The 10121-nt window shown below is 39.4% G+C and overlaps 1 protein-coding gene across 1 annotated transcript; it reads left to right on the forward strand.

The window, feature by feature from the left end:
- Positions 1 to 484: 484 nt before the first annotated feature.
- Positions 485 to 7141, forward strand: dusp5 (dual specificity phosphatase 5). Its single transcript, XM_066693557.1, has 4 exons — positions 485 to 1020; positions 2601 to 2746; positions 4120 to 4339; positions 6325 to 7141. Exons 1-4 carry the CDS (start codon positions 657 to 659, stop codon positions 6711 to 6713), a joined length of 1119 nt encoding a protein of 372 aa, XP_066549654.1. The 5' UTR covers positions 485 to 656; the 3' UTR covers positions 6714 to 7141.
- The last annotated feature ends 2980 nt before the right edge of the window (positions 7142 to 10121 follow it).

Raw genomic sequence — 10121 nt, forward strand, 5'->3', positions numbered from 1 at the left:
AAGCCCAACGGACAAAATGTGAAATTATCATGAGCAACAATGTTTCCGAAATGTCCCATATAAAGTAACTATCTTTCTTGTCTGAGCGCTGTCTATTTAGTGATCAATATATCTGAGAGAATATAGATCCTATATGTATGTTTGTGTGTAGTATCAGTAGAGATTCCTATGTGTGAGTGATCGGTTTGAAATGGGATTATGAAATCGGTCTTTCAGTGGCACTGCTTTGAAATCCACTAATCATTTTCTGTAACAGGGAACAAACAAAAAAAGAATAAAAAAAAAAAAGTGGACTAATACCAGTGAGCAAACGAAACCCGGGGTTTGTTGTGACTAATGATGTAGGATTCAGGCGTGCAGTTTATTCATCCCGGTGAGGGCGGAGACGGCACAGGCTGCAGTGTGGGCGGGCTGATCCGACGCCCACCGCGCCGGGCTCCATATTTGGTTTATGACGCAGTGATCCGGAGGTTCCATTCATATAAAATTGTTACAACGGAATCCCCTCGGAGGAAATGTAGGCACGGATCCGCTGCTGAGTGGTTGACACTCGGGCTGAAGTAGTAATTGATCATCCCAACGGCACACACAAGTCGCGTCTTTCTTTCAGCACCATTATACACTTGTGCTCCGTCGGCTTTATCAAAGACCGCAACATGAAGATCTCAAGTATCGACTGCCGCCGTCTGAAGAAAATCATCCGGAAGGAAGGCAGCAGCTGTCTGATCGTGGATTGCAGACCCTACTTCTCCTTCTCGACCTCCAACATCAAGGGCTCCGTCAACGCCAACCTGAACTCGGTCGTCGTCCGGAGATCGCGGGGAGGGCCGGTCCCTCTGCAGTTCGTCATCCCGGACGAGAGAGCCCAGCATCGGCTCCGAGAGGGGAGCATCTCCGCCGTGGTGGCTTTGGACGACCGGACGTCCCACTGGCAGAAACTGAAAAAGGACAGTGTCGCTCAGATTGTGATCAATACCCTCTCGCATCTAGCCAGTGGAGCCAAGATCTGTTTTCTGAAAGGTGCGTAGAGGCATTTTAATCTTGTGTGATCGGGTTGGACAGCGGTGTAGGAAAAGTTCCCGTTGAGAAGTGGTTTACTTACACATGGGACTTGAACAGTGTTTGGGTGTGTTGTGACTTGTGTAGCCAGGCTACGGTCCAGGAAACGAATACAGAAAACGGACACAGTATTTAGGCTATGCGTGTGAAGGCTATATCATTGTTAGGTCATAAAATGATTCGGGTTTGCCCAGCTGATGATTCAATTCCATTAAATTACACGCACACATTGGCTGGATCGGTGGAGTCGATGCGGTTTTAGTGAGGTTGACGGGTTCTAGGAAATGCGTGGAGTCGCAAAGACAGATCGTGGAAATCGAGTCATTATGGGAATGATAGGACTCGGTGATACTAATCTCGCCTCATTACAGCAGCCCGGTGAGCAATATTGACCGGGGGAAGCAGATCCTAAGACTCAGGATGAGTGGAGATGAGTCACACTGTCGACACCCCGTTACTAATGTCCTGCTTAACCGTTTGGTTGCTTCAGTGCGTTGCGTTTAATTCACCGCCCCATATTACACGGTGAAGGGGATTTTTCCTTTTCAACCGTTTCAAAACACCGAATCGTTTAAAACAACAGACACTTGATTTAGCACAATATATCTCTAATCATCTCCCTTGATTTGCTAGCCAATAAACCTTTCAAAGATGCATTTTTTCATCTCATTATTATTTGTTACATGATATCAACTGGTGATATATAGAATAATCCAATAATCATTTGCATTAAAATTAAAAAAATATTGTTCTAATAAAATACATAAGAAGAAGAACGGCATAAGACCATGTTTTAAAAAACGAAGAACGCATTTAGTAAATATATCGCATTTGAAAAGCTGTAAGTAAAGCTGAACAGCACTGTTGTTTTTAGATAACCCGGATTTTAAGTTAATGTTTAACTTGAAATTGACAACAACAACAACAACAACAACAGGATAGTGTTGGAGTAATATGTCTTGTATAAATTGAGATACCATCACTCCAGCAAGCCTAATTGTTCTTATATTAGTTGGTGATATAAAAGATTAACTAATTACCATTATAATTACAATGTGGGGTTTATAGCCTGCATCTTGCTATTTTGTAATAGGTTAGCAAACAGTGTATAAATAGTCTTCTGTAAGTAATAAATGCTCTGCCGCCTTATGTGAACTTAAGTAGCTAAATGACACCTATGACAGTGTAGCATGTAATCTAATTTGATGTAGTTATTTAAGTCCCATCATTTTAATGAGTTTGTTTTTGAATGACTGCATATGCCACCAAATTGGATTGAAATCTACATGAAGTTACTGATTAAACAGAACTTTCTGAAACCTTGAATCATCATCATAAGATAAGATATACATGTCATGTTGTCCATGGTGTGGCCATGGTGTCCAAGGAGCCGAAACATATGATTATATGTGCTCGGCTTTTGAGATTAAACTGCTCCACAACCTTGACCTCTAAAGGAAACTGCACTGTAGTGCTTAAAATTGTCATCAGTGAATTGTTTTTCACACAGACATTTTTTATTTCCTGTGTTTGACTGACAGGGGGATATGAAAACTTCAATTCTCAGTACCCTGAACTTTGCACAGAGCTGAAAGCCATCGCTCAGGATGGAACTGAAAATGACAAAATCCTCTGCAGCAGCCACTGTGACAAATTCGCTGGTAACCACAAACCGGATTATGATCAGGTATGGAAAAGGGAAGGTTTGCATGAAAGCTGTTCGCTTCCTACTTTAAGTGTATTTTTTATGACTTTTTTTTTTCTTTTAGCAGGGCCTATGTTGTAATGTTTTATTTTATTTTTATATTTCCTGTGAGTAATTAATAAGCACATTCTCAATATTGACCATAGGTTCTGCTTATTTTAAAAGAACCCTCTTTTTGTCTCTGTTCTCAGAAATCAACTCAAGGTTCCTCATTTGAGCTTAATTGGGTGCAAACCATTTACCTCATGGTACTTGAATGACCTTTCCTTATATATATATATATATATATATATATATATATATATACACCAGAGTTTTAACATAAAACCTATAGGAAGAAAATAAGTGTGTTCTTTTTATATAGATATTAATATATATGGTATTTAATAAAACATTTACAGCCTTTAAAAAAACAGGTTAGGCATAATTCAAGAGAAAATCTATCATTATATAATAATTTCCTTTATTATTGAAATGAAAACCGCTATTGCAAGTGTAGCAAAAGAACAACGCTGTTGAAATTGTACTAGGGTCATCCTGTGAAATCATCGTAATAGACGTGATATTAGCTACAATTTTGTCTAAGTCAGGTGGCTGCAGTAAGGCAGTTCAGAAGGTGATGTCACATTAGAGTGAGTCACAACACACTCATCGTTTTGCGTAGTGTGATGGCTGTGTGAAGAAAAAACAATTGCACTGGTGTTCGGCAGCATTCACAAATAGATCACAAATAGATTACACCCCCTGTTTGCCTGCTGTTTGTATTCGTTTGTTTTGTTTCTTTTTTAATGCTCTGTAGGAGAAATTGCATGGGTAATACTTGGTCATACATGGTAAATAAATGCTAATAAGACATGCATATTACTGCAATGTATATAATTTGTAGAAAGATCTAATCAGTTAGTCTGTCAGTTTTTGAAGGTTGAAGTATTTTCTCTTCTATGATAAAGCCATTCTTATATAATATATATTTAAAAAAAAAGGTTATTTTACCAGTATATTTGAGACCATTCCACATCTGTATATCTAAAATGTATCTTTAAAATCCTGCTGTGTTACACCTGTGCTTTGCTGCAGGTTTGAATTGCATTGCATTTGTCCCATGATCAGTCATCAAAGATCTGACCAGTCAAAAATCTAATTTCAAAGCAGTCTGGTCTCTATCAAATCCTCCACAGTCGGGCTTGCCTTTGATCTCCTATTATTATCATTATTATGATTATTATTACCAAAAAGGAAAAAAAGCAATTATGGAATAATCAACTGATAATGAGCTGCATCTGGTTTCTTCAAGCGATGAATTGTCAAGTTTTTGTTTTTTTTAACCTCTTTGATTACTCCTCTGTGTTCTGCAGGGCCAGCCAGTGGAAATCCTCCCTTTCCTTTACCTCGGCAGTGCCTACCACGCCTCCAGACAGGACTATCTCGGTGACCTTCACATCACAGCCTTGCTCAACGTCTCCCGGCGAGACACGGAGCAGGCGAAAGGCCAGTTCCTTTATAAATGGATTCCAGTGGAGGACAGTCACACGGCTGACATCAGCTCCCATTTCCAGGAAGCGATCAGCTTTATCGGTGTGTATTCTTCTCTCAGAAATCTGCCTTTGTACCCCATACAGAATATTTAATGTTAGAGCCACCTGAGGATTTCTAAGCCGTACCAAGTGTCGTACTGAGATAGTAAATGTTAACTAGTATGTTATTGGTGTGCATCATGGCAGAGGTGAAGCTTTTGTTTTGTTGTTGCATTTTAAAATTGATTGTATATAGAAAAACAAAGGAATTACTGGCAAAAATGCTGCTTATCTTGATTTAAAAGAGTGGAAGCTCAAATTGTTACTCTGAATTACCACAAGAAAAATCCACACTTGAGTTCTAAGTAATCAAATTTCCAGCGTGGTACACTGTAGGTATTTTGAGCACTTAAGTAGGTAGTGTAATGGTCTTTACCATTCCCTGCTACGGTTGTTGTTTCCCTCAGAGAGTCTATAGATAGAAGTACTAGGGGAATCAGCCCAGCAGTTTAAAATAATTGTCCTGGGCTTCCTCGGGATCTAAAAGAAGCAAAGCTCCCCGCGCTAATCTTTTTGCAATGCCGTTTTCACAAATCCCACAGGGGATGAATTGAATTAGCGTCATTCAGACAAGGGCCTTTTTACTCCCTTTTAAGTCTGCAACAAATAAAGAAGCCCTCAGTGTCCACTCTGATCCTGGAGCTCTCACGACTGGGTGTAGCTGTCGTGCCACCAAATGAGGTTTCTGAGTTAGAAGGGTGGAGGCCGTTTTATCTGCTGCAGGTGGACGGAGCTAAGGGCAATTTGGGAGGAAATTGAATGGGCGAGGGAAAGAAAGAGATGCGCTAGTAATGGCTGAACAAAGATTTGTAAACTATTTATGGGTGTGCAGTAAAAAAAAAAAAAGAGAGGGGAGGGAATCCCTGAAAAAACGTAACCTGGCCTGTATCTGCAACAAAACTAAACAAAAAAACTTTCACATACATTAAAACAAATAAACAATCACACTACAATGTGTTTGTGCTGGATTTTACACACCATAGCTTGTGACAGAGTGGATCTGAATAAATATAAAATAAAAGTCAGTCCCCAATTGTATTTATTTATTATTTGTTTTGCAAGAGAACCTCTATTGAAACGGCATATTTATTTTAGTTAAAGCAGTGTATTTAACAGTTAAATTCGACCTTGCAAATAGGCTGTGAATGATCCGAGCCTCGGCAGCTGTACAAGTTTTAAACTGGGATGTGCAAAGTTTGAAGGGAAAACCTGAGACACAAATGCAAAAGGACAGACATTTAAACACCCACCGTGTCGTCTCTGCAGACCGAGGGCTTTGTGATTCATTCATGTGGTCTTGTGGATGGGAGCTGTCATACTGATGACTATCTTAATTGTAGTCTTTTCAGCAGGACCACAGCACAGTGTGTTGGCGTGAGAAGGGGGGAAAAAACACACACACACACACACACACACACACACACACACACAACGTTGTGATAAAAGAAATCTTTTTCAGACGATAAAGGCAGACATACATTGAGTGCTGGGTGCTTATGTTTCATGCGCAGCTGTGCAGTGAGTCAAGAGTGCAGTAGGTGTAAGCGCAGTGGAGGTGGAGACGGTGTAGGCGATGTAATTGGAGTGTGGTGAGTCTGTGCAGCGCGGCTCTCAAATGTTAGAGTAGGAGGAGGAGAGGGTGGGGGGGTTCTGAATGAGGGGCTTGGGAACCGGCGTTGTAAAGGGCGAGTTTTTTTCACTCTGTGGTAACGGCCCATGCAGCTTGAACGTTAGGGAATTCTCACTACTTATTTGACTGGCGCAACTGCAGAATAGTGTTTTTGTTAGGTTCCTGTGAACTGTATGCAAATGTGAACTGGTACATTGCAAACACCGGTCGACTATCACATTTTATTTTATTATACTTGGAAATGTGTATATAAATAAAAATTGAAGTGAACCCTTTTTCCTGTTTACTCCAGCTACTCCAACTACTTCTCCCTATTCCAACTGAGTAATAAATTCTGTGATTCTTTTGTGTTTCAGACTGTGTGAAGGAAGCTGGCGGAAAGGTTTTAGTTCATTGTGAAGCTGGAATCTCCAGGTCACCAACAATCTGCATGGCCTACATCATGAAGACCAAGAGACTGCAGCTGGAGGAGGCATTCGACTACATCAAGCAACGCCGGGCGCTGATCTCGCCTAACTTTGGGTTCATGGGCCAACTGCTCCAGTTTGAGTCTGAGGTCCTCTCCTCCACACCGCCCACCCCATCCTGCAAAAGAGACCATATGCCCTTCTTTGCAGAGGAATTTACCTTCAACAAGAACTATGAGGCCTCCGTTTTTGCCCTCCCTACCTCGTTTCTGACTCCCATGCCACTCCAGTCTCCAGTCCATCAGTTAAAGCTGAGTCCGATAACTGCATTGCCTTAATGTGAAGACTGGCACGTCCTTAGATTACTTGAAAAAGAAAATTAAAGACGCACAAATCTCTCCCAACTGACACTAGATGGGGAAAATAAAGGATTTTTCAAGAGCGTCGCTAACAGGACCAGTTATGATATCTCTCATATCCTAACGTCCTCAATAAAATAAAGTAAAGACTGATGCTGTGGCCTTTGGCCCATTTTTGAAAAATGGAGCACAGAGGGATAAAAATAGTAAGATTTGCCTTATTTGAAAGATGTGATGCACACAAAGATGGACTTCAGTTTAATTTATTACAATGTCAAATAATGTACAGAAATGGCAGGATGTAATTATAAACCGTTCTGCCTTTGTCTGAAAGTGCTGTTTTTCAATATTTATTTTGCTAAAGAAAATGAAGTGGAGATGCTAATAAAGTTATTTGCCAAATGTGACATGCTCTTGTGTAATTCTCTAACTGTGATGATTAAGAACTGCAAACATGCAATTATTATTATTATGTAAATATTCATCATATTTAGTTTCTTAGGTTTGTTTTTCCAGCTAATATTCAAGCCATTTAAAATATTTTAGTTATTTCCTTTTCCTTTGCTTGTTATATTTATATACAAACTTAAATGAATAGTAGCAAGCAACCTCAAAACCAACTGACAAAACTAAGCAACACAAAAACAGCCACAAAAAGCTAAACAAAACAAAACCCAGCTGAAGACAAGACAGCTCTCAAACAACACTTTACATCAAAATAAATTTAAATGTTAATGTAGTGTCACTGTCGCAGCATATTGCTAAGCAGGCCCTATATATATACAAATATTGCAAATTGAAAAATGAAAGATAAATGCTCAAAATAAAATATCTATTTTGGGGAGGCTAGCTAAATGTCATGTTGGCTTTCATCTGCACCTATGAAACTGCATTGCTTTATGTGGTTTTCTAATCACTACACAAATGTAGGTACAAGCAGTATCTTTGGGATACACTTATCCATTCATGAAAATATAAAAGTAAAAATACAATTGCATAATTGGGCTGTAGTACTGTATTCAATCATGTCATTCAATATAGGACTTCTATAAGGACTTCTACACAGAAAAGTATTTAATATGTGATGTATATTATGTTAAGAGTTTGTCATTTTTGATTTTCTTATGTTATGTGTCAGTTTGCATATATGTGGTTTTGTTACACAATATGTATACTACTGTTACATCCCTTAAACATGGATAAAATGTCTGGTTGTTGCAGAGGCCCTGCATAACACTTCTTGGATTAGATTGCCACTGCTGTGTTTGTGTTTGCAAGCCTGCATATCATAACTATTCATACCCCCCATCTAGGATAAACAGACAAAAAGCAAACTCTGGCATGTGCACCTCTTTCACAACAATTTAAAGAGCATAAGGGTGTAGAGGTAAATTGCAAAACAAACGTCTAAGCACACAGTACCTCAAACCCGTTTGTGCAGCATTTTTAAATTTTCAGTCAGTTACATTTCCTTTGACCATGCTGGCATTAAATCATTTTAGGTTAACAAAGAACAGCTGTGAAAAACTCCTCAGCTGGAAAATTAATACAATAACGTGACAACAAGAGACTCCACGCAGTTGCCTCCTTTCAGTCCCAGCATTTCCATACCTCCCTCACATTTCCTAGTGCACTGAGTATCCTTTCTTTTGTTTTCATTGCTATATCGTGAAACCCACCGCAGCGCAGGTGGTATTCTCTGAGAACACGGAATTATACTTTTAAAATGGAATAAATGATTAGACAGAAAATACAGGAGCATCTTAATGAAAACCATATTCTTGGAGATAGTCAACACGGGTTTAGACGAGGCAGATCATGTCTTACTAATTTATTTGAGTTTTTTGAACACACAACTGCAGCTGTAGATCATGTGAAAGCATATGATATGATATACTTTGATTTTCTAAAAAGCTTTTGATAAGGTTCCACACCAAAGACTGATCCTCAAATTGGAAGCTGTAGGCATTCAGAGTAACGTAAGTAGATGGATTATGAACTGGTTGATGTATAGGAAACAGAGGGTGTCGATTAGAGGATTCGCTTCTAACTGAAGTGAGGTTGTTAGTGGAGTTCCACAGGGATCAGTACTAGGGCCTTTGCTTTTTCTAATCTATATTAATGATCTGGACTCTGGGATAGTTAGCAAACTTGTCAAATTTGCAGATGATACTAAAATAGGTGGCTCAGCAGATACAATCTCAGCAGCACAGGTTATACAAAGGGACTTTGTGGACAAGTGCAAGGTAATACATGCAGGTAACAAAAATGTCAACTATAATTACATTATGGGAGGAACAGAACTAGATGAAGTAAAGCATGAGAAAGACCTAGGAGTCTACGTGGACTCCTCACATTCTCCATCCAAACAATGTGGGGAAGCAATAAAATAGGTAAACTGAATGCTAGGGTATATTGTAAAAAGTGTAGAATTGAGAACAAGGGCAGTGATGTTCAGACTGTACAATGCACTAGTTAGAGCTCATCTGGATACTGTGGACAGTTCTGGGCTCCACACTTCAAGAAAGATATCGCTGCTCTAGAGGCAGTTCAGAGGAGAGCAACCAGACTTATTCCAGGTCTGAAGGGAATGTCCTACTGAGAGACTGAGGGAACTGAACCTTTTCACCCTGGAACAGAGGAGACTACGTGGGGACTTGATTCAAGTCTTCAAAATCATGAAGGGCATCGACCACATCAAACCAGAGGAGCTTTTCCACATCAGCAGGGACACACGGACCCGGGGACACAAATGGAAGTTGGGCTTCAAGGCATTCAAGACAGCAAACGGGAGACACTTCTTCACACAGAGAGGCGTCACAATCTGGAACAAACTCCCCAGCGATGTGGTAGAAGGTGATAATTTGGGAACATTTAAAAATAGACTGGATAGGATCCTTGGATCACTCAGTTATTAATAGACACCAAACGAGCACGATGGGTTGAATGGCCTCCTCTCGTTTGTAAACTTTCTTATGTTCTTATATACATTTCATTATGTGTACTATAGAGATGGATATTTAGACCTCTTTTCAGGATTTTTATATAGGATTATATATTTTTTCAACCAAAGTGTGACATGTAAAATTAGGTGTGGGGTATATACATGGAGTTGAAACGCCCCCTAAAGATTACATCACAATACTGTCAACATTGGTGTATGTGTTAGTTGAATGCAACCTGGAAACACTAGTCCTGTGGAACCAGCTTTTAGGTATATAGCGCCGCCTAAGGCTGAATTTGTGGTATTTACTTTTTACCATCCAGTCCAAATGTTCATTTAAAATAATTAATTAAATAAAAACTATAAATAAAATATAAACACAATAATTAAGAAAGCTTATTACAAAGATGTATCTGTTATAGTAGTATTTGTTTTTGCTCATA

Source organism: Amia ocellicauda, chromosome 20, assembly GCF_036373705.1.
Source record: "Amia ocellicauda isolate fAmiCal2 chromosome 20, fAmiCal2.hap1, whole genome shotgun sequence".
Classification (NCBI taxonomy): Eukaryota; Metazoa; Chordata; class Actinopteri; order Amiiformes; family Amiidae; genus Amia; species Amia ocellicauda.

What these genes read in the sequence shown, in the direction of transcription:
- dusp5 (XM_066693557.1), top strand. Translation starts at nt 657, where the DNA reads ATGAAGATCTCAAGTATCGACTGCCGCCGTCTGAAGAAAATCATCCGG. An exon ending in ACAAACCGGATTATGATCAG is followed by an intron (nt 2,747 to 4,119) that starts GTATGGAAAAGG and finishes TGTGTTCTGCAG; the next exon opens with GGCCAGCCAGTGGAAATCCT. An exon ending in GGAAGCGATCAGCTTTATCG is followed by an intron (nt 4,340 to 6,324) that starts GTGTGTATTCTT and finishes TTTGTGTTTCAG; the next exon opens with ACTGTGTGAAGGAAGCTGGC.